Source organism: Perissodus microlepis, chromosome 17, assembly GCF_051167445.1.
Source record: "Perissodus microlepis isolate ML-2025 ecotype Zambia chromosome 17, ASM5116744v1, whole genome shotgun sequence".
In the NCBI taxonomy this organism is placed as follows: Eukaryota; Metazoa; Chordata; class Actinopteri; order Cichliformes; family Cichlidae; genus Perissodus; species Perissodus microlepis.
Window position 1 is genome coordinate 20,897,848 of NC_140477.1, and position 26,048 is coordinate 20,923,895.

The 26,048-nt window shown below is 39.3% G+C and overlaps 1 protein-coding gene across 1 annotated transcript in view; it reads left to right on the forward strand.

Annotated features, from left to right (window-relative positions):
- The window catches only part of LOC146369554 (thyrotropin-releasing hormone-degrading ectoenzyme-like), a 241,960-nt gene that overhangs the window by 18,418 nt on the left and 197,494 nt on the right, over positions 1-26,048 (forward strand). Inside the window, exon 3 of the mRNA XM_084909164.1 lies at positions 20,150-20,426. Coding sequence (XP_084765290.1) covers positions 20,150-20,426 — 277 coding nt within the window. The remainder of the gene's footprint in view (positions 1-20,149; positions 20,427-26,048) is intronic.

Consider the following 26,048-nt stretch of genomic DNA (forward strand, 5'->3'; position numbering starts at 1 on the left):
ACTTAAGAAAACTTAAAATAACATGATCAATGAAAATAATTTTAAAAAGTGTTTTGTAAACAAAAAAATAAAAGATGAAATCTCAACATTTAGTTTGCCAAGGCTACACGTATGTCTTCTTTAAAGCTTTTAAGCTTTATTAGTGGAACAGCTCGATTATTGTTGACTTGAGATGAATATAAATGAGTACTGAGTGTAAAGAGCGACAGAATCAGAGGTGGAGGACATGTTGGTGGCCTAAATCAAGCAAATCCTACATCTGGATTTGTTCATCCACTAGTACTTTTATTTGTCCTGCTGTGTGGTCAGATTTACAAAAAGGCAGCAGGTTAAAATGTTTGGTGGTGAGCAGAAAGCTGCCTGTCTGAAGAAACTGATTATTTTACATGGGCGGCCTCATTGGACTGTGAGTGTTGCCTAAATAAGCCCGATGAGTTAAACCAGAGTATCTTCACAAATGAGACGCTAGATTCCAAAACTGTTTGAAGATGCCTGATTGCTCATTGAAAGTCAGTCCAAATTTGTGAAATGAGGTGTAATGACATGCATTACTGCACTCATTGAGGTGCTGTTATTTGATCCATCCAGGCAACTGTGAATGGCCGTCTGTTTCGCAGACAGGAAACTATCCCCTATTGTGACACAACACGAGCTGAGTCTAAGAGTAATGATTCTGACAGATCGATGAGCAGAGCAGGACAGCGGCTGCTGTTCGGTGCTTTGATCACACAAACACGAAGGTATTTTAAACTCATCCCTCTGACGTGGAATTCAAATGTTCATGACAGTTATAGATTCATGGATTCATGAATCTGTGCAAAGAGATGTATAACATTGATTTTCACATCCAGAAATCTAAATTCGTCTTCACTTCTATGGAAGGAGGACCAGTGGCTCAGGTTTCTGAGTCTTCACTGATATTTTGATTTCCTGCTCTGTCCTTGACCTCCATGGGAATAAGTTGGATAAGTGTTACAGTCCATTAACCATATGGACATTTATTGTAACATTAAAAACTAAAAGCTGGCTAATGTCACTTCAAGTGATGGTTATATAAATGACACAAATCCATAAATACACAAAGTTTTACAATTTATTGCTTTCATACATTAGAAAATTGTGCTCATTTCCTAATTTAAGAGCTTTTAGGCATCAAAAACTGCAAAATAACAAAATATCAGTAGAATTTCAAACACACTCTTTACCATCCATCAGTTGAAGCTTTGTTTTCTTCATTGACTTCCTCTGCTGTGTTTTGATAGAACAATGGTATAAAACTGCAGTTTTAACTGGTTTTTCATCCAGTTCACAATAAACTGATTAACATGCCAACTTTTTGACATCTGAAGTGACCAGAGGAGTCTCTGAGGGAACTTTTTAGTATTTTTAGCACACGCTGAGCCAAAATCCACCACCAGTCAGACTTGGTCGCAGTGTTTTCACCACCCGTGGTCCACTATTCGCTGGCAGCTGCTGTTTGGATCAATTCTGAATCAATACGGCAGCTGGCATACTAGCAGAGCTCGATCACAGCACAGCAACCTGTTAGTTAAAGCTTAATGCTCCAGCTGCCAGAAACCCGGTTACAGTCAACTTTGTGCACTAACCTGATTCCTTAAACGTCACACAAAAGAGAAAGTCTGTGTGAGAGCATGACAATACTAAAGGTAATGCAATAAATATAAAGCCAGACGTAGATTATTTGTGGGACTGAGACTCATGGTACTATGAAATGTGCATATGACTAACATCCTGTAAAGGTGCCAGTGTGAGCTCATTAAATATGTTAATCTGATGACTAACCAGCAAAGCAGTAAGACACATGGTAAAGAAACCACAGCTGGTTATTATTTAAAAACAGTAACTGTGTTCTGAGCAGAGCTTCAGAATGTCAGATAAACACAATACTGGTGTTCAGGGACGGTCCAAGTGATAGTCTGCTCAAAAGTGTGTGTTCATGTGTGCGTGCACAAAGCTCACTGTTATCTTAAGGATTAGCTTGATACAGCAATGCAGCTAATGCTAATACACACACACAGAAACACACACACTCACACACACACACACACACACTTCACTATGAGATTTGCTTAATATCCAGAGTTACTATAAACCCCAGGCTTGGCTTAAACGCTTAAAATGCTGGGAGTGGGTGAATTAATTAGCGTGCACACACACACACAGTATCACTGTTCTAGCTTAGTACTGATCTTTATGCAAATGATGTAAAGATGAGTTTTGATGTTGCAGTTACTGTCGTGTCCCAGTGAAGGCATTTTTAATTCGGCCCGATTCCACCCGTCTGCAGAGATGACCCGCTGCCTGCTGCTCACATGACGCGTGACGTCGCATCAGGATAAAAACTGACACATCAATACTCAGCTAATGTATAGGAAACTGGACCAGAGTGGTGCCACATTCACTGCACCAGTTTTCTTTCCCGGGGCATCTTTCATGGCTGCCCTGACACAATTTATTCTTTAACATCGACTTTAAACACATTGCAAGAATCTTTTTTTTAGCTTTACTTTACACAAGCTCCGAAGTTAACATTTTGTGTAGTTCAGTGCTTTGTTACCTTTTTTGGTGCTTTCAAGTGGTTGCATCATCATTACCATATTCATCTATAGTGTTAAGTATTCTTAAAGGCTTTCCACAGTCATGCATTTTTCCTTATTTTGCCATATGCTGTGTCACATTGTTGAATATTCATATTAAATGTGGTTAAACTTTGAAACAATTAGTTCAACATGTAAAAGTAATCACTTTTGTTCAAATGCCTCAGCCTTCAGACTGCTCTGAATACTTAAGTATATGCTACAGTACGCTCTCTCAGCACCATAACTTCTCATTCTGTGGTGTTTAATGCTGTTTTGACACATGTTGCCTGTGTCTCACACACGGGCACACAATGTACTTTAGCAGCAGTCCGACAGTTCCTATCCACTCATCATGGACATGAATGTCAGGGTAATTTGGGGCTTTTTATTAATTCTTTGAATTGTTCTATTGCCTGGGTAGAAGAACTGTAAAGCATACATCTATAATTACTTTAAAAGAAGAGAAGTGGGTGCAAAAGTTTGGATTTATTTAGGATTTTCTGCATTACACAAAAGGTCAAGGTCAACGTCTCATATATCGTCAAACAGTTTATGGCAGTTCTGAACCTTGGTGGTTCCTGGGTTTTTCCTGAAAATCCAAATCAATATTCTCTCATCTAAGGTTAACAGTTTGGTCCTTCTTCCAGACGTTGGTAATCTAAATAACTTGTACTTATGCAATTCAAATAATTCTACATTTGTGTGTATGAATTTGTTTAGAAATGGCCCCAGGAGGCCTTCCCAACATGTGACAATCTACAATTCTCCTTGTCAGATCTCCACAGAATTTCTTGGACTTCCCCATTGTTCTGAGTATTGATCAATCCGATGAGCACTGTCAGACAAATCCTTCTTAATGCTACAAAGAGATACTACTAGCTGTAGTCAATATTGATCAATAATGAGAAGTTAAAAGGCCTCGGCCTTGTCAAGTTAAAAAAAAAAGATGTAAGTGTTTATGTATATATTTGAGCCTGTATGCATACGTTTGACCCTGTGTGGATTAGACATAATCAAAAATTAATTCAAACTTTTTCACCCAGTTCTTGTTTTTTAAAGTAATTCAAAGTGCATGCTGTTCAATCATTCCATCCTGGAAAAGAAACTTTTCAAAAAAATCAGTGAAAGGGTAAAATCATCATGACATTCTCGTCCACGATGAGTGGATTGAAACTTCAGACCACAATTGTACATGTACCAGATGCAGCAATACTGGCTGCTGCTGAGAGATAATGGTCCTGATGATTCAAGTGACGTGTGTGAAAATCTGCAGTTTGTTTAATTTCAGTCAAAGTGTCATGTAATCTCTCACTGCTCGATTTACAGAAGAGACTGCATGTTGTGTTACATCATTTGAAAAAATAGTGATCATGCCACAGATGTTACATTATTGTTCTACATGTTTAGCTTTACACACAGTGAAAACATTACAATAACACTGAACTCAGAAATGTAGTTCACTATGCTGCATTTTAACTTTGGTCTGGGTTCTGCTCACACTGAAGTTCCATAGATTAATGCATAACGAACACTGACGTTTTCAAATTTAACTAATACTACATTATGAACTAGCACCATCCAGTATGTGTGATGAAATGATGGTATATTATTTCTATATAAAGCACACTTCATCAGGAGGATCATTTTCCTGAAGAGGGTCCCCACTGGACTGAAAGTGTGCCAGATACTTGGTTTCTTCCTGAAACCCAGACTTCTAAAGGAAACCCAAAACCCCAGAGCTGAGCTTTTTTCTTCTTCTTCTCAGATCCTGTGAGGAACTTTTTCATTACACTGAAACTGTGTTTTTCAGAGCTGCCTTTCTTTAACGAGGAGAGGAATTACAGTTAACGAGGAGTGGTAAGGCTGCTAACGAGGCAGAGCTGGTTGAGGAACAGAGATGTTGGAGCATTAACAGAAGAGACAAATGGTTAACGAAGGTTATGTGTGGGACTACATTTTAATAAAGGTTTGAAAGAAGTCGATTGGTTTAACACATCTACCTCCTCTCATATGTCTTCTTCATCAGCAGCTTCTCCCTGGCTCTGCTGTCTGATCGCTCCCTCCTTCATTCTGATGGAGTAATCCGGTGCTGAGATGAGATGTTTCAGATCAATACTGTGCTCACCCACTCTGCAGTGTGTGTGTCAGAGGGCAACCTATCTAACATGGCACTCAGCTGAAGCAAGTTAATAAATACATTCGTTCTCTGAGCCTTTACAGACATTAAAAAAAATACACAGAGCAGGAGGCGGAGGAGGAGCTGCTGTGGAATCGAGGTCTTCACAAACACGCAGTATTGATTTTGACCTGAGAAAGACCTTTGACTCTCTTAACCTGTTAATTTCTACCCATGCCAACACTGTGATCTTACAGATTTTCTGTCCACTTTGGTTCAGAGGGAAATATCTCAACAACAATTACACTGAGTGCAGTAAAGTTAGATAGAAATATTCCTATTTCATAAAGGTTGTTGAGGTCACAGTTACTGGTAAACCTCTGGTCTCTCAAAGAGTAGCCCACAGAGGTTGAATTTTATATTCAGCTGATGTTTGAGTTTATGTCTGATGAATGCAATCATCAACTGAATATAAAATTAATGATTTGCACTAACTTTCCAAAGCAGGTTATTCAACAATCTTGTGTGCAGAGCTGTGAAAGCTTCTGTCAGAGTTAGCTGTTGTGTAGATGCATGCAAAGGGGAGAAATGTGACATGTGAAAGTTGGTGTTTTCCAGTCGCATAATGCTGCCTTTTTGTCTTTATGTGACTGAGGGCTTAAGTTGATTAAGGTTACTGGACCATCAACACCATTAAATGCACAGTATATGATATTTGCTATTCAAGACAAACACTGTGATATAATTGGACTGTATGTTTAAAGCATGCTGTCTCAGACTAATGTTAAGGCATTTGGTTTTTTGAATGTTTTAAAGACATAAAAAGTTTTGGGATACGGTCTTAATGATTTTGACAATGAAGACCTGACAACCACAGCGTTTTAGTGTTTCAGCATCTTTTTTATTTTTCAGTTTTTAAAGGAGCAGCTTTCCTGCTCCCCTGTATCTGTAGCACTCATCACTCTTGCCTCCGGTCCCGGCAACATCATTACCAGGGGAGACCCAATTAGGTCAGATGTGTGAGTCAGCCTCCCCTGGCACCACACCCTGAACCCACTGCTCCACCCCTCCGCTGCAGCTGAGCCACAAACCACACCCTTCAAAAATGACACTTCTATTTTCAGTCTAACAACTAATGGTTTAGTGAATCTGGATGTTCCAGGTGAGGAAAAAGAAAATGGCTTAAGACTTTTTCAATGAAGGTAGAGATGAGTGTACTCAGCTGTTACCCCACCATCCCCCAACCAGCAACAGAGCTAGGGTTAAATTTTGGGATTGGGTTAGGTTAATATCTACTCCCTTTTTTAAAAGGTTTTGTGTAACTAGAGAACCTAAATGCAGACAGTGTGGAGTTCTCCCTGTGCCTGTTTATGACAGATTATTTCCGGATTCTCTGCGTACTCTGGGTTCCTTAGAAAGTCTAAATACATATAGGTAAGGTGTGAAAGTGTGAAGGATTATCTCTCTTTATGTGGCCTGTGAATGACTGGAAAACTCTTAGGGATATATCCTGTCTTCCCAGATGACAACTCCAGTTTGGAATATCAATGTAACAAAAATATATATGTAACTGATTTTTGGGAAAGCAGTGTCACGTGCACTGAAAAACCCAGTTTATTTAGGGAAAGATGTTCACATTTTCAGAGCTCAAGGCACCTCTCTCTGTTGTTACTATGTGACCTGCAAGTGAGAACAGTCTCTCACATGGGAGGGAAGTGGCAGGACTAATCAAATACTTGCGGGCCAGGACAGACGGCTGTGGGTGGGTCCCTGCTCGGCTGGACCACCACTGCAGTGGGCGGTCTGTCTCGCTGATGGTGGATTTTGCTCTGTACAAACTCAGGGCCCTGTTACACAGGGCTTCCTCATCTGAATCAGAGTCTGAAGACAATGAAGAGAGGAGGAGGCTCTTTGTCTTTGCACTGTTCCTGCAACAGTCCAGAGCAATCCATTTTCCGAGAGAATTTGTAACTTTGTCCGATGTTGACTTACTGATTTTGGTCCTGAAGCCTGTCATTTCAATAAGTTTGGGCTGCCAACACCTTTTGTTGGTACTCGTGCTACGAGCGCTAACAGCTCCCACAGTTTCTGTGCTCGCTGCAACATGTTGCTGCATTTAGATGGTACCGCAAGGTTGAAGTGCTTTGGTGGCATGCAAACTCCTTCTTGCACAGTTTGCACAAAACACTGCTTTTATCAAGGCTTCCGTCAAGTAGTCTTGAAAGAAAAAATGTGATCTGTCCTAGCAACGCGATTCCTTCTGAATCTTTGTAGCTCTGATGTTTGTATCGATGTAATTGGTATACCAGGAAATCGTGCATTGACAAAAGTTCCCCTTTGCTTGGAATGCAAAGTGCGATTAAATGCATTATTTTTTTCTGAAACGCGTTATTTTTTTTATTTCAAATTAATTAAGTGCAATTAAGGCGTTAAATTCCCACCCCTAGTTGCAACAAGGTTTGGAGAGAATTTGCCAGATTCATATGTAAAGGAACATTTTTTTGTAGAAAGCCAAACCTTTCAGCCTGGACGATAGTGAGGTTCTTAGGTTGCCGCCTGCATCCCTCCTCATATAATTTCCTTAAGGATTATTAAAGTATTCTGATTCTGAAAGCCAACGACACCAGCGAAGGCTGGTTCTGCACTGAAGAAACTGAGCACTTACCTTCAACATATAGGAACAGAGGGGGCTGATACCCCAAAGATGATTCAAAAGGTGAGAGACCAGTTGCAGATGAAGTGGGTGAATTGTAAGCGTATTCAGCCCAGGCCAGTTGACTGCTCCAGGTGGATGTGTTGGATGATACTGCACATCAGAGGGTTGGTTCATTCTCTCGGTATGCTCATTAGTCTGAAGATGAAACCCAGAAGGGAGACTAACCTGGGCTCCAATCGAAGAACAGAACTCCTTCCACATGCTGGAAGTGAATTGAGGACCCCGATCAGAAACGATATCCATGGGGATTCCATGAAGCCAAAACACGTGATCTGTGGTGAGTTGGGCTGTCTCGACGGCAGACGGAAGCTTTAAATCATAAGTACCTCTTTTTTAAGGCACCCAAGATAAAAGTTATAAAATTCTTAGGAAGGAAGGATGAAAAATTCCTGTCTGAAGTTTACAAAAATATCCAAATTGCTCTTTTTGAGTAGAAGTGAGCAAACATTAACATGGGGTCAACGTCGTCATGTTATCTTTTGTAAAATTGCTTCTGCCTTCACATGCTTGCACAGAGCTTGATCTGGACATAATGTATTTTTGCACGAGTTACTTTTTAAGCCTCTGCAACGAAGGTCAAGCTCACTGACCATCCTGCATCCAATTCTTATATGAAAGCAATATATCAGCAATGCCTTGAGGGATATTTGCTGATATATAATTTGGCATAAACATTCACTTAAATTCAACAATGAACTGATTAGCATTTCGTAGTAAAAGGTCAAGGTCCCTGTGAGCTTGCAAAAGATGTTTTTGGCAATAACTCAAGATTTCACATTCACATTGTGATTAAGTTTTACTGAAATAGTATAAAATGAGGGAGTAGTGACATTTATATATCAAAGGTCAAATCTGGTTAAACACCTGTGTAACTTACAGCCTGACTCGGTGGCAGAGATGCCGTCCACGGCCAAGGTTTTTGTTATGTTGAGTTTTGGATTCCTGTTTTATCTGGTTGTGATCCCATTTCTACTTTTGCTTCCTGTTCTTTTCCTTCCTCTCTCATTATCTGACACACCTTACTGGCTTCACCTGCTGTTGTCTTTTTCACCTGTGCTTTGCTCCCTCCTGTGTCTCATTGGCTCACAGTGTGTATATAACCTGTCTCCTGTCAGATTCTAATGCTCATTTTACTGATTTGTGTAACCATTATAGATTCTTCTGTGGTGTAGACTTTTTTTTCCCACGTAAAGACTTGGAAACTTTCTGTCACGTCATCCTGTTTGCCTGTTTCCATGATCCTTGTTCCCAGTGTATAAGGATGAGAACAAGGACTATTTCTGTGTTCAAATGTATTATTCTATTCTTTCATGAGTAATCATTCCTTTTGGTGAACAGTTGCTTGAAGTTTGTAGCCTGCCTACAAGTACAATTGGGGTCCTAGACTTAACTACAACAATTATTTGAGCTTTTGACTGCTTGGTTATTCTACTTTATTCATAGTCAGAAACTCTGGATACAAGTGGCAGAAATTAGCTTGCTTAAAAAAGGTTTTGAGCTCAACCTTACAGTGATCAGCTTAGCCATTCAGGACGAGTTCAGAGTGGAGCTGCTACTCCTCTCCATCAAAGGAGTAAGTTTGGACATCAGATTAGGATGCCTTTTGGGCACCTTGTATGGAAGGTTTGTCAGACTTGTCTATATAGGAGCAGCTGCAGACTCACAACACACTGGAGATTAAGCCTCTTGGAATGGCTTGAGAAGACCTCAGTATTCCCTAGGAGACCCCAGTCTCATAGCAAAATGTGAAATATTCATGACAAAGCTCATGTACAAAAAAATAGAATATAAAAAAAAATGTGTCAAGTCTGGCAGTCAAACCATGGTCTCTGGTGTGAGTGGTGAAGTCATTCATGATGCCACCCACTCCTCTGCTTCCAAATGCAGACTTCTGGCCCTCTAAAAGTGGAAAATATTCACTTTGTGTACATGGACATGAATCAGTAGACGTGAAAATGGTCTGATGGAAAAATTGTGTTCATGCAAATGGTGGAAGGGGGAAATTCCAGGAACACATGAAATAGATTAAATGTCCTCACTATTTCATAAACCGCAATAAGACTGTTGCCCTGGAAGAAGAAGTGGCCAGGGACAGGGAGGTCTGTCCACATTCCTGCATCATGCATCGATTTGTAGCTAATAGTTGGTTGCTATAGAACGTTTCAGACGCTCTCACTGGTAGTAATTACAATCACACAGATCAAAGTTGAGGAAAGGTTAACTCAAGGTCCGCTCACTTCACGTTGACTTTCTCTGATCTCATGTAGATGCAAGAATGAAGTCCTTCATCTCAAAATCAACCCAGAAAATTTGCCAAGTAACAGGTTCTTCATCATTAAACACACGCAGACAACTTGTGCAAGTCATACTACATCCAATCATATCAAATTGTTCTGTCAACCATATTTAAAAATGTAGTACACCAGGCAAAAACAGTTTGTACATTTGTAATGAGCTTGAAAATCAATATTTTGTACAACCACTGATATTATTCAGCACAGTCTGAACTTTCTGTGGTGGCTTTCTTTAAATAGTCTTCAGAAATAGTTTGCTGGGCTTCTTGAAGCACATTCAAAGCTCTTCTTTGGATATCCCTGCCTTTTGTTCTGTTTGCTGTGTCTGTTTCTTTGTCTGCTTCAACAACAACAACAACAACAATAATAATAATAATAATAATAATAATAATAACTGTAATAATGCCCCTTTTTTGTCAGGTTTAACATGGTCTATTCAGCTCCTGCCCAAACTTGAAAATGCTCTGGACGCAGGACACTCCCTTGTTCTTTATTTCCTTTTTATTCTCAATTACATGTATGGCAGTAGTTGAGAGCTGATCATCACCTTCTCCCCTTTGAGGATTGTGTGACACTCTTGAGGCAGGTAATTACACACAGCTGATCACACAGCTGATCACACTTTACCTAACAAGCATCATTATCTTCCTCCATCCACAGCTGCAGAGCTGGTTTTCTTGAGGTGAGCAGAATAATGTTCCATTCTGTTGTTTGAGTTTGGCTCTGGGGAGGCCAGTCCATGACTGTTAGTATTCCTTTGTGCTGTGTTTACTGTGTTTTGAAGTCATTACCAATGACATACTTTCCAGATGGTGTGGATCAAAATCTGATGGTACTTTTGTGTGCTCATAATTCCATCAGTTTTAACAAGATCTCACGCACCACTGACTTAAATGTGGCCCCAAACCATGGCAGAGCCTCTTTGACATTTTTTCATATTTTCAACTAAAGAAATGGAAACAAACTGTGTTTTGTGACAGGTTTGTTATAACAAAGATAAAGCTACAATTTAAATTTTGTTCTTTGGTAGATTGTCGACGTGTGGGCAGTGTGTTGTGTTAAGTCCATGTCCAAAGAAAAACTTTTAAGACCTTCAGAAAGCCTGGGGATCTGTTGCTCAAGACTCTTTCACAGTGTTGTGAACATTTTTTCACCTTCACACCAGCTCCTCCTTCTGTGCCTCACAATCAGTTTCCCTGTGTGGCACTGATACAGTGGCTGTTCTGTTCAGTGCTGGAGCTTACGCCAACTTAGTGAAGCCATTCAGGAGCACACCTGCAAGTGGAAGGTCATGGGAGCTCCCAGAGTAGATCCAGACCACCAGATATATGATAGCATGTGGAAATAACGTTCCTCTGACCTTAGGGTTCCTGACTGAAATCGGATTGTGATCTGTCGTTACTGCACAGCCGCATGCCTCGTAACACAACCAATCAGATTCCTGCATTGGAGAACTCACCGAGAACTCAAAATCATCTATTGCTGAGAGAAGGATGTTCTTTGGTTTTATACTCTTGCTGAATTTCTCCATGACTTTATGAAATGCTTTTATGTACCTCCAGTGGCTCACAGCCCGAGTACGACTGAGAGGAGCAGGAAGCCAGATGATGATATCCTTATCGGCATCCTTTTAATTATCATTTTTATCTTATTCTCCTTTTTTCTTGTACATCCTTGCCTCCTACTTTCTTGTTACCTAAATACACTTGGAGAACTGAAATCTGACAAACTAAGCCCCGCCCCCACCCTCTCCGCCTTTACCCAGCCACACTGTCTCACCCATCAGTCGCATATTTTACACCGAAGATGATGAATCAGCCTCTTCGGCTGCTTCCTGTGTAAAAGTATAGCAGCAACAATACACACACACACACATACACAGCAGTCCTTTCAATATGAAGGAGGGGATTTGCAATTTGAGACATCGGTTAAAGAGATCACTGTGTCCAGTTTGGTGAGTGTGGGTGTGTGTTTGTGTGTGATGGAGAGTGTGAGGGATGGATATAGAGATGAAACACCCTCACTGTGAAAAGCACCTGACTCAACAGTTTCCCCATCACTCACATCTGTGAATCTAAATGAGGTGTGTGTTTCTGTCTCTCCTCTATGTGTGTGCGTGTGTTCGATGTGTCATTCACACACCTGCTCTCTTCTTCGGTGGTGTCACCAGACAATATAATGGCAAACATTACAGCAGGAAAAGACGTCATTTCCATCTCTGGTGCGTTTCTGGAGGCGAAGCATTGTCACATGCATTAATGCATGAGTGTGTGTTTGTGTGTGTGTTTGTTTATCTGTTGTTGTTGTCCAGGGCAACAGTATAGGCCTGCTTGTCAATCAGGATTACTGTTACAACAAGCGTTACTTTGGCAGCAGTGACTGTTGGCAACCTGCTGGGTGTCACGTTAGTGTTGTGTATGTGTGCGTGTGTGTGTTAATATTGGTGCTTCATTGAGTTTTAAAGCAGGAGTTTGTGTGTGTGTGTGTGTGCACGTTACAGACTCATCCTCCTCTCTAATAGATACTCTCTTTATCTCGTCCCTCTCAGGCTTTCTCCATTATTCTCTCTCTCTCTTTCTTCCAGTCGGCCTCGCTCACCCTCTGTTTATTATTCCTGGTTTCTCTCTCTCTGTCTCCCTTTCGTCACCTCCTCCCTCCCTTCGTCCACTCCCCTCGGTCATCATGTCTCCATAGCTTGTGTCAGGTTCTTTTCTTCAATTTTCTTCCCTTCCTTTCTCCTCATCTCCTTTTTCCACTTTTCTTTTCCACTTCTTCTGCTTACTGTCTTTTCCTTCTCCTTCTCCTCTCCCAGCCCTAATACTCCAAGTGTCTACTTCTCATCGTCTGCCCCCTCTTGTTTTCTTTCAATCAGCATCCAAACTGCTTTGTTACAGCTGTTTCTCATCTCGGTTCTACCTCTGTTGTCTCCTGTAATCCTTTTGCTTTCTGCATTTTCTTCCTTCCTTCCTTACACTCTGCTCCAGCCCTCATCTTTGTCCCCTCTCATCCTCCCATTTTTTTTGGTAGTAACAATTTCACTTTATCATCTCCCTTTTGGATTTTTTTGTGTCCTCTCTTCTTCTTATTACGCCACCTGAATTACAACAGACACCCCGTCCTCTCCTCCTCCTGTTTCCCTCCTTTCATCTCTCCTCCCACAAACTCCAGGAGCAAAATGCACCATTGTGATAACAAAGTTTTCACAGGGATTATTTCCTCAGGTTTTAGCTTATTCCTGTGTCTGTCAGGTGACTGACAGACAAACGTAACGAAGCTCAGATATGGAAACATTCAGCTCGGCTAAAAGAAATCGAGAGGAAACAGAAAGTTTGTCTGTGTTTATTGTGGATTATCTCGCCGTGGATGCCGTTTCAAAAACTTGAAAAAAGTCGAAGTAAAAATGGCTCCCCGTGAAAACTTCTCCCTGCAGGCGGCCGACCTGTCGGCTCTGACTTCAGAGGATTATCCTTTAACCCCCTGAACCCTGATTCCACCTTAAATTTCGCCTTTGATAGGTTTGAAAGGTTCAAAGACTAAAACAAAATCCAGCTTCATATGACACCATCACATATTCTGTATGAATTTATTCCAAGGCGTGAGTTCGGTGTGTTGAAGCTTTGAAATCAGAGCCAGGGAGGAGATAAGTTCAGGGCAAATTCGAATATGATGAATTAAATTAAGGGTCTCTTCACGGGTAATTTAAAGCCACTGCAATTCTGCTTAACCAACCACGCTTAATGACATAATTTTATTTTTGGAGGCAAATGGAGCAAATTGGGGTTAAAAGGGAAAGCTATGATTTGTATCGTTAAACGCTAAAGATTTGGCAGCTGGTAGAGATTATTTTGTGTCTTTGTGTTTAGGCACTTTTACACATCACAGAAAGATTATTTTCAATTGCACTTATTTATATTCGGTGGCTGGGAGGCCATGAGCACACAGGAAATCAGGAGGCAGGGAGAGCAGCAGCAGCATCAAGAGGAGGGATCAGTGAGGACAGATACACTGCATGGAAGGGAAGCTGGGGTTGAGGTGGGTTTCAAAGCAGCTTGCAGAGCAGCTTGAGGGAGTGGAAACGCAAAAAGGTACCTGCTGAGCCAGTGGTCATGGGCTGGCGCTGACATCAGCTCATTGGCTGGAATTTCTTCTAAGATGAACTTTGTGGCCTGCCTGAACTGATGCTGTCGAAGTATCAGTCTGCTGCTGCAGAAAAAAAGACAACTAGTGTCATCATTATCACGTGAGTGAGCCTCCTACATTTACATCTGTGTATGTGCTTGCACAAATACACATTTATGTATGTTTTGTTCTCTCCAGGCATGTTATTCAGCAGTTCCAATCGATAGCGCTGTAGATTGCAGAGGATCCCGCCTCGTAGTTAGACAAAGTAACCTAGCAGTAAGTTAGCCGGTAGTGGTACAGGTCGTCTACTAATCGAAAGGTCAGTGCTAGCCCTCTCTAAATAAAAGCAGGTGAAATGAAGATAACTTGTAATTGGGGGCTAATTGGTGTTTCTCCCTAGTCCTGCATAATTCTAGCTGCAAAGTTTGGAAGAATAACTTCACTTCGCTTTTCCTCTGTGGGAATATTAACGAGGATGAGTTGGCAAAAGGAAATCTTAAATAGTTAATAGCCCCAAATCACTTTATTTATGCCTTTCACCTTACTTATTGTTTAACCTAAAAAACAGGAATGTCAGGCTCAGTTTTTACTTCTTTGATGGTGAGATTAAAATATTTGTTTAATATTCTGTAAACTCCTGACAGGCAAATAATCCACCAGAATGTGATATACTGTGATACTCTTGCATTGGTTATGTTTAATGTGATGGTGTACAAACGCTTACAGACACAACCTGAGCATTTGAGCCTAAACTGCAGTTTCAGCGACTGAATGCAGTGAAATGAATGAATTATCTGCACATCCTCTGTAGTGATGACGTACAGCCCTTCAATATTACGTCTCCAGGTCCAAGCCTCTGCTGCGTTGGCTGAACCTCTCATCCTTTCAATGTGCTGCAGTGCTGTGTGCCTTGTTTCTTGAAAAGAGATGAATCCTAAAAAGCTATTTGGTTGTCATTCTGCCTGTTTTTTTTATATACAGAACAATTCAAGCATAGTGCACCTTTAGGCGAGTTTTTAACCCCTTAGTCTATCATATTCGATTTGTACAGCTTTTCATCATCAGAAAAACCTTAATAAGTTGCAGAACACATCTTAAAACATTTTTTTAAATGCCCGATTTAGCAAATGCGATACAAGTTAAAAACCATTTATGGAATTAACATGTGCTTAATTTTTTAAACACATTTGTCAGTTTGTTCAGTAAACGTATGTTTCAGACTCTAAAAGGTTTTAAAAGCACGTGTGGCCCTCAGGCTCACCGATAGTTTAACGCCTTTCAGAGTAACTAAAGTTTTAATATGAACATCATATTCACATTATTATAGCAAATACTTCAGAGAAAGCAGCAACACGTGAATTACTAATACTCATGTCTGGATGGTGTCAGCTCAGAGGCTCTCTGGGTTAAAATTTTGTTGCTTTTGATGCTTTTTTTTATGGCATCTGACAGCACATCGGGCACTTCTTAGGTCTTTTCCTCACCGATTCATGTTTGATTGACGCAGTTCCTCTAATGTCCACGTGAGGCTCCTTAATCTCTGTCTAACTTCTTTGTCCTGTTTCTCTGACCACCAGCCGATTACACCAGAACTGAACTGATTTAAACATCCATGGCTAATGTCATGGTGGTCATGCCCATCTTTTACAGTCTATGCTCTCAATGTACTTTTCTTTTCTTGTCTTGTCTGAGCCATGACCTTTTAACCCTTTAGCTGGTCGGAGCGGGCACGCTCCGTTTTGTGTAACTATTTTTAAATCCCGGTAGCACTGCAACCACATAAGCTAGCGTAATTTTTTTTGCATATGAAACCAGAGGAGTTGTACTTACATCTTATGCCATCAGCTTGTCCTAGGTCACAGTTTCCTTCCACATATAGCTTTGCAAAAACTGCATAAAAAGCACTTGCAGCAACAAAAACATAATATTCCAGAAACACGCTTTGCCGATCCGATCAGCTGTTTGTAACACTTCTTACGTCCATCAGCGCAAAATATCGCATGTCCGCCATGACCTGCCCGGAAGTGACGTCATTTTGCGGAAATGTAGTTTTTTGCCATCAGGACCTTATGAGCCTATACTTGTGTTTTTAAAAGTTATGTTTGACTTTATGACTTTCTGTGTCGTTTCTGGGATGCTTAGGACTCATATTGTACTGCTGGAAATAGTTTATTTTGATGCATACGCTGTTTTTTTGCAAATTTGCATTATAATATTTATTTTCGTTTTTCCTGCAGTATATAAAAATTGGTGTATTTCAAAAATAAAACTATGAAGACACTTAAAATAAATTTCCTGTGGTGGGAAACTATTTTGTGCAACTTTTTTGTATTTACAGTTTTGAGGGATAAGCCTCTTAAATTTCTCTAACTAGAAATATATGTTAAAAAAACAAAAACGATTTAAAAATGTTTTTGTAGTTTATTGCACTTTTTTTGCAATTATGTAATTACTATGCACTTAATGCATACATCTCATTAAAATTTGGGCTATAATGGTTGTATTGATGTATATCAACTTGAAATGCTCCCAAAAATGACACTACAGCATGTAAAAATATAATATAAGCTCTGGCGGACTTGGTTCTATGGTAGGTCTTAAAGGGTTAAATGAGCAGCCATGTAGTAACCATGCTCAGGGGGGCAAAAACATCAATAAATTAAGTTAACAATCTTAACTTCACTAACCATCCAAAACATCACTGCTTAGTCTAGTTTTTCATCTTTGCTATTTGCTATTATTATGGGCTTTTTACTGTTTATTATATGCGATCAAACAAGTCACAGTATCATCAGGACATGCAGTGATAAGTTTGTAGAATCTCAGCATTTCACTCCCACAGTATCTGTTCTTATATTATCCCCAATAAAGAGCAGACTTTGTAAGGCTGGAAATGGAGAGCTGAGAGAGAAACTCAAAGCCAGGTTTCAACACTAAGGTTGTCGAAACGCCTAAGAGCAGCTGTGAAGCATTTGGAAGTCCCAGTATTTTCAATCTTGTTCCCAGTGAAGAGAAATTGGTTTCTGTTGGGTTTTACAACAAGTTTGACTATGTTACACGTAAGGAGACACAGCAGGTTGGCTTCATGCTTTTGCCCTGAGGCAAAAAAAGAAAAGCAGCTACGCGAGGTTTCATCAGACTACAGTGCAGCAGTCCTATTTATTTTTTTTTTTATTTTTTTTTGCTTTGTGTAAAATGTATTTATACTCCTCTGTGAGTCACTCTCATTCAGGCTGTGGACTTTACCTCTGACAACATGACTGTTCATGTTGTACAAGCTGTCCAGAGAGAATATTCCAGTTCTCTGGATGCAGATGAAGCTGTAGAGAAAAATATCTGGTTTGTTGTAACTCAGCTGTTTGACTGCATGTGGGAGTCATCTTCAAGACTTTGAGGAGTTTCAACAGTAAAGCAAAGGTTTGGGAGCAAAAGAAGACAACTTTGGAGGACTGAAACAAAAATATTCTTCATTACATCCAACAAAACATAAAATGATATCTGAATTTAGGTATGGATTTATGTGTTTATCAATATTTATAATTTAAATGATGTAGTCTTCCAATTGATTTCTTCAAATCTAAATTTCATTTAGGCATTGATAAATAATTTTTTTTTTGTCCTGTTTTTAATTTTTCTTAGCAATTTGTGACACTGTGCAATTTTCATTAACTGATGCCTAAACCTAAAAGAATCAAAACAAAAAAACCCTATCATTATTATTATTATTATTATTGCTAATAATATTAATAATAATTAATTTGCCTTTTTTGATATAATTTATTTCCTTTTTTTTTTATTACTGGCAGTTTTGGACCAACAGTTGTTCACAATGCACATGGAAATAAAGTTGAGTTTTTTGTGTAATTTGTTATGAAAACTGAGCCTTTGGTTTGAAACAATGCACCGAAATTACAGGTAAAAACTGTCATAAAGTGGAGTGATCTGAACACTGGCTGAACAGCTAGCTTTTGTCTGAAATGGATCCAATTAGAGGCAATGTAAATGATAGTCGACCTGAACACAGAGAGAAGTCGAACCCTGGCAGTGTTCAACCAAATTACAAGCAGCTGTAGTGGAACAACAAGCAACCATTTTTCCTCACCAGCTGCTTTAAAAAGTACATTTTCTCCTGCGTTGATGATGATGACAGCAGCCTGCTGTGATTCACTCAGGTATCACATATATGGATGCACACGCCCCAGCATGGATGGAGAAAGAGTTAAACAGTTAGACTGAATGAAAGAGGAACAAGAGATTAAAATGTGGTGAAAGGAGGGAGAAAAATAGGATCAAGAGGAGGACGAGAGGACTTTGAGAAAAGAGAAGAATGGAATAAAAGTAAAAAAGACTCGTGGCAACATAAAGGGACTGTGCTTCAACCTAATTAGACTGCAAATTTGTTTTAACGTATGTTTTAACTGGAAACCCCTCTTAACCCAATGTTGTAACCTTCCATTTAATGTGAACTTCCCCCTCCTAGGAAATGTATCTGCAGGTCGGGTTGAAGCCGCCAGCAATGACTAATCAGCGTGGAAGGTGATGGCATGGTTATGTCAACGTAGATTTTCCGCTGAAGCATAAATTGGACATTAATGGCAACTTCTCATTTCTTTTTACTTTGTTAGTTTCCTTGCGTTTTTCTCTCCTGTTTTTGTCAAATTCAATCACTTTAATTTTAAACTGTGTAATTTTAAAACTGTATGTACTGTATATTCTGTGTATTTATTATCTCACTCTTATTGCCTGTTTATGCCCTGTCCTTATCTTCAACGTCATGCAGCTCTGTTGTATCTTAATTGCTCCTTGGGGATAAATAAAGTCTTCTGATTCTGAAATAATCTGTTGTGCATCTCCCATGTTATATTCTTGTTATTTGTCTTTTATTTTAAATTTCAGCACATTTTTTGACTTCATAATTTTTTGTGGTCTTATGTTGGTCCTCCGTACACCATTCCTATGAGTGGGCTCATAAAATAATGTTTAAAGCCTACATTGTTCCACAATTTAGAGAATACTAGTCTCACAATAAGATGTAAAATTATTATGCCTGCTTGTGGCTTGTGGCCTTTATCGGGATCATCATAACACATGTATATGATGGGCTTTGAACCACATGACCACATGCCAAAAGGCGTGTACTCCGTTCACTGATATGTGGCTGTACACGATTTGCATGTGCTTTAGAACTGTCGTCATGCCCATCGTTCCTATTTTATGATACATTTCTTAATAAAGACTGCAACTTGAATGCATTGGTCTAGCAACTAATTTTCCCTTCAGATCTTTTTTCTCTTAACTTTGAAAACAGGTGAAGTCAAAGCAACAACAACCTACTCTGCTTCTTAAGATTACTGGACTTGGAGGACTGCACAGTTGGAGTGCAGTCCTCCAAAATGCCAACAGCACTCAAGCCAATGGAGAAGACTTGATATGTAAACTGAATGTCGGTTGGTTGACAGTTTGGTTTGAACAGGAAAGGAGAAATCAGTGAAGTTTATAAGAGAGAGGAAGAAGCGTTGGGAAAAAAATCACACCACACAATAGAGGACAGTTTTCCTTGTTTTCAAAATTGCCTTTAATTCATAACAGAAAAAGTCTTTGTGTCTTCGGACATCTCTCTTCTCTGTGGCAGTCTGCAACACCAACAGAAACAGCACCAGCAGTGACATAGTTACAACAATGAGACATTGGTCTGTGGATTATGAGGTGAGAGGCCTCAGGAAGCTGTGGTTTGTCTCCTGTGTGGTACAGGCTCCCAGTCACAGTCTTGTTATTTTAGCCGTAGTTTTCAACATGTCATATTTTAATTTAAAGGTTGGTAGTTCGAGCCGCCACTCATCTTGACTTTATTCCTCTAGTCTGCAAGCCAAAGCATGCTTGGGGAGGATATTGAAACCCACTAAAACAAAAAGATGCATCCCTCAGTTACTGGGATCTGTTAGTCCTGCATGTGCAGAACAAAAGAGTTGTATGAATGTGTGTGAGCTTTGTAAAGTGCTTTCCGGTGCTGTATAAAGCACTTCCATTTACTTGTCGATGTTGAGGTGTTTTCTTTCATTTTTACTGGCATTCATAACTGCTGATATCTCATTCTTTATGTTTATTTACCGCTAAACATCAGCTACGTTGCCAGTGACCTGTTAAGGGTTGTATTACCTTCACATTTAGCTCTTTATATGGAACTCATACATGTTTGGCATTTCCTAAATGAAAGTGGTTCACTGGTGAAGTCATCTTCTATAATCTTTACAAAAAAATTTTTTTCTGGTAATAATCCTTTTATTCCTTTTTCTTTTCATAGCTTCTTGGCAGTAACTCAGTTCAGTCCTATCCATGCCCGGAAGGCCTTCCCCTGCTTTGATGAACCTGTCTACAAGGCCACATTCTCCCTCACCCTCCGCCACGACCCACAGTACACCTCGCTGTCCAACATGCCGGTGGAGAGCAGCTCGCTGTCGGATGAGGACAGCTGGTTGACCAATCACTTTGCCCGGACGCCTCGCATGTCCACGTACTACTTGGCCTGGGCTGTTTGCAACTTCACCTACAGAGAGACGCAGACGGACAGCGGCGTGACGGTCAGTCCCAACACACAAATAAACACTGACCACTACTGCTGTTGATGCTGTATTAGCCAGTTGAGGAAGTTATATCTCTTCTAGTGATGGCTTATTTTCAGAAAGCATGAGGTTTGTAACACAACTCACAGACTCACAGCTACAGGCGTAAAAAATTAAACGAAGAGAGAAGAAGCACAAACGAGCGCATCTAAAGGTAAACACGTCTAATAAACACAATAAATAGACACCAGACTAAATTCATGGAGGCAAAATAACAATATCATGATCCGAATTGAATTATCTCTTTTCACAGAGCGTGGGAATTAAGCTTTTGTGGTGCTCTAATCAATTTTTTTAAAACATTTCTGCTGTGATCTTGACTTAATGGTCTCATTATGTACCAAATACCAAATGTTGTTGATTCGGTGGCAGCCCTTTTCTTCTTTTCTTCTGTCATTGCTGCTCTGTTTTCTTCTGGGACTAATGTTTGTCTTGAGGCTGAGAGAAAACACTCTTATGATGAAACCTGTGTGTATAAAACATGAAACACAGCAGTCTGTTCTCTCAACATAATGTCACATTTTAGCCCCCCCGTTCATCTCCAGACTAAGTTTCATATCATTGAATCCTAATCTCTGGAGTTAAGACACTAAATATGAGCACAACCATTTTCTTCAGACAGTAATTGGCATAATGAAGTCCTGATTTGGGAGTACGGGTTTTATATTTCAGTGTACCCAGAGAAAAGGAGGAGGACAGAATATCACTTTTGAATTCAACATAATTAAGGCAGTTTACCAGTGATGTTAGTGCCGATATGTATCATAATCATGCTCATGCAAATAAATAAACTGTTATCTAAATGTGGTTATGAAGATATCTGTGAGACTATAGAATGTTTGGTGGTAACCCTACCCTACCTGAGCTTATCATTTGGAAAAAGTCAAAGTGGAAAAGTGGAAATGGCCTGTGGTTCTGTCATTGTGAGGTTTGGTTTATATTCTTTGGTTTTTTATTTTTATTACTTCGTTGGGAGTTTTATGCTATGAAGACTTGGAGTTTATCAATATTTCATTTCCATGTTTTAATATTTTTTTCTTGCCTCGTCAGTATCCCGTTGTATCTTGTTATCAAGTCTTTATTTTTGTTTTGTGATTCCCATTTTGTGTGTTTCTTTTTTATCTTGTGCATTTTCACTGGTTTGACTTTATTTGGTTTTGTCTTAATTAGTTTCAGCTGTGTCTTGTTACCTTGGTATTTCCACTGTTAGCTTGTGCACAGTGATGAACATATCCAGTTTGTCTCTTGTCTGAGAATCTGTTTACCTGCACTCACATAGACCTCACATTCGGATCCTATTCATGTGAAACGTATCTAGGACCAAATGTTGTAGTTTAAAGTATTGTTGCTTTATCTTAGGTCTACATATCATGAAGGTTCCATAAAGTGAGTCCTTTGTGGTCTGCTATATCAGGCAGTGCAGCTGGCAGTAAATCTCCATCTTTAACAATGACAGCACCTGATGCATTGTCGTCTCCTCTGCCTCATTTTTATTCCAAATTTTAAGTTTGCTTAGAGATTATTGCTCAAGCACAAAATGTCTTAGATTGAAGACACAGGAGCTGTGAACCAACAGATATGTAAGTATGTAGTAAGCAGACAGTATTTGGCTTTTTTAGATGCTATTGACATTATTGTAACCATAATTATCCACACACGGAGTGGGTTATAGTTAGCAATATATCGTAATCAAAATTTGTGGAATTTAAAGATTAGGACATTTCTATATAATGACAATCGCTCGAATTATTAAAAAAAACAACCAAAACAGTCCATCAGTGCTTTAACACACAAAGGTCAAGTTCTTTTCAAACATACATAATGACAACCTGCAGTGAGTTAGAGTACTGCTGCAGCTGATCTGGCCTCCACAGTCACTCAGTCTTAATCCAGATGTCATGGTTTGGGACGAGTTGGGCGGCAAAGTGAAGGAAAAGCAGCCAACAAGCAGGGGCGATTCCAGGTTTGTTTGCTTTTTAAACGGTGGCTTACAGGGGATCAAGAACCAGTCACGGCTGGCCTGTGGGAAATCAGAAAAATTCAATCAGAAATAAAGACAGCATTGAAAATTGGCTTAAGAAACGCTGCACTCTCCTCTGTCCCGCTACAGGTAACATGGCAGCAAAGCATAACAGCGGAAGAGGCATTTAGATCCTGTACTGAAGAAAAGCAGCAATACTCAATGTTATTATTGCATCAGTCGTTGATTCATGAATGAGTAAGCTGCTTCTGTTTCAAAGCTGGAGCTTGTTTTATTACTTTTTGTACTAATCCCGGTTAGCTCAATATATATTATATCCCAAAATGTTAGATTTGTATCAAATATTATTATTTTAAATTATTTGCAATACCAGTTATTGAACATGTCAAGCATGTCTAAGGAGTACAAAGTATAAGATTAGCATTAGTACTACTAATTTAAAATAGTGAATTGTCATATTAACCTTGGCCAGAGTTATATAAGAATTAGTAATAACTTTGTCACAGGTTTTTCAACTTTTAGCTGAGTGTGATGTCATAGAAAGAATAATTCTTATGTGGACATCTCTGGTGTGCTTCATTGACCTGCGATTCAAATCTTCTGTTTACAGAGGAGCAGGCAATCAGGAGAAAGTTGTGGTGGATTATTTTGAAATATGACTCATTCCAAGCTACCCTAACTCCACGGTGATTAAATGTAACTGTACTACAGTGCGGCACTTGAGTAAATGCAGTAGTTACTTTCAAGCATTCTTGCTTTCCATGTTCTCATCCAGTAGCATTGGGCTGACAGGCTGACAATACTGCAGCCCAGTAGCTTTGGGAGGACCCCAGGGGGCAATTTACTTGAAGGGGGGAGGTTCCACTGCTTTAGACACTCCTCTGCCAAGAGCTCAGCATGTGTTGGAGTCTCTTCAAGACTGTTGGAGAAACTCCAGGAGAGAATCTCATGGAGCTGGCTGAGAGACTGAGGAGTGTGCAGAGCTTTTCTAAACCAAATAAGAAACCTACAATTTGAAACAAATTTCCAGTTGTTAACATGTTTGTCCTTTGAAGATATTTCCATATTTTATTCACTTCAGTATTGATCCACAATGCAGAAGAAAAACTCTTCAGCAGGTCTGTCAGGACTTTACATGACTGGTAGTGTATGTAAATTTATTTGGAAAAACTAATAGTAATCATCTATAAATAAATGTATAATAGCAAAAAGACCTCGTTTTGTTGCTGGGCCTTGCTCTGCTGATGTTGCTGTGATGCGTTTTCATCTCTACACCGTAAAAAAAAATTCCTAAAATAACAGTAATATTCCGGCAGCTGGGGCACCAAAATAATACCATAAAATAACAAAAAATAACTTTCTCATGAAAATACGATTATTTTCAGTAATGACAATACAGTTTGTTGCCCTAATTTTACATGGGATTTTGCCTTTTTTAGGTGCTTTTAAACATTAAATTAGGAACATTTTAATGTGATTAAACAATGAAATTACCTATAAACAAGGTCAAAAAATGCGGCAATATGAATAATAATATTTAAATGTACAGAAATGTACAGTTAACAGTTGGTTTAAATAATAATGGATTGCATTCATATAGTGCTTTTTGAGACCCTCAAAGTGCTTTACAATTCCACTTTATAATTCCCTTCTGGCCATCACCAGTAGGTGGTAGGTGAAGTGTCTTGCCCAAAGACACAACGACCGAGAGTGTCCGAGCCGGGGCTCGAACCGGCAACCTTCTGATTACAAGTCGAACTGCCAACTCTTGAGCCACGATCGCCCTAAATAACAATAATAATAATAATTATTTGATGTAAAAAAAGTTTATAAGAATCATTTTATATATTTTTCCATAGCATTACATTTGAATTTAACAGTTCAATCTTTCAAATAACGGACAAATATATATGAAATTATGATACATTTGTGAATGTATTTTAACAATCTAAATATGCATATGTACAGACAAATACATTTAAAAAACAAGAAAATTATGTTTTATTACATTTACAGTGATTTTACGTTAATTTACATTTGAAATGTAAAATCACAGTCTATTTATGTAACTTTAATGATGTTCTAGAAGAAGAGTACAAAACTGTAAAATACACAGTAAAATACTTTTATATTACATTTTTTTTTACAGTGTAGAGCCACAGTGCTAATAGCTAGAGTACTTCTTTCAGCAACAAAATACACAAGCTCATTCTTACCTTGATATAATGAGGCAATAATGTCATCATGGTTGACGTTAACAGACTTTGTCATGTTGATAAAATGATACTTTAAACATGCTGTCGCAAGACAACAATGCTTAATATCTCAAGCTAATGCTGTGGTTAAATCGCTGTATCAGGACTGCTGAGTTAAAATCATTTACTCTAAAGTCTAAATATAGAGACAACAGTTTAATATCCGAATATGATGTAATTAAGTCGGATTGAAACATTTATCTGGGGATGACATGGTAATTAAGATGTGAACTTCAGATACCATTTTGGTGTCTTGAGATAACAGATAATTAGCTTGCTTCCTTACAGGTCGACATGGTTTTATTACATTCTTATTCCTCATTGGAGTTGTGTCAATATAGCTCAATGTGTTAGGAGGCTAGTGGACCAAATCTGAGACACACGTGAACAATCTGTGACTGCCACATGTGGGTACATGGACTCCCTGAGCTTCTCCAACATCAATCCCAATTTCCTGCAATGTCGATTTTCAACAAAAGGCAAATATTTGTGCAGGAAATCATAGAGCGGAATGTTTTGTAGTCCTCTTATTTGTGAACTATGTTGCCATTAGAAAACTCCTTTAAGGCTTCAACACAACGTAATTTATTATTCATGTGTGGCTCATACAGATTATTACTTTTTTTGTTTTACCTGAAAATATATTAGGACCATGTACAGTACTGTGCAAAAGTCACCCTTCATGTAACATGTGTAAACATATGTGGAAAGGCAAAAGAGAGCCAAAATTGGGTATACCCACCTTCATTCTTCAGCACAGCCTGAACTCTCTTAGGCAGACTTCTTTAAAATTTCTTTAAGTAGTCTTCGGGAATATTTCTCCAGGATTCTTAAAGGACATTCAAAGCTCGTCTGTTTTTTCATCATTTTGCTCCACTGCCTGTCAAGATGATCACACACTGCTTCAGTAATGTTAAAGTCCATGCTCTGGGGAGGCCAATCCATGACTGATAGTGTTACATTTGTGACTTTTCCACTAGCACCTACTTGGGTTGACTCCACTCAACCACCTCAATATAGCTGTGTGGCCCAAAGTCCTGTGAGATTATTTGTATGCAACATAAATAACACAACAATGTATACCTGCTGCCAAACCAATGGTACGTGGCAGCACCTCATTATTGAACCACAGTGTTGGTTTCTGTGCAGCGATTTCTCTCTTTGCCAGGATTCAGTTTGGATTTTTCTGAAGGTGTCGTTCTCCTGACTCATCGAGTGATCCCCACTGACTGTCCAGTTGGTGGCATGCAGTCTGTTGATGTCACATTTTTGTCTCAGATTGTTTGGAGCCCCCGGACGAGTAGGTACTAAAAAAGTACCTGGTACCAGATACTACAGCCTTGT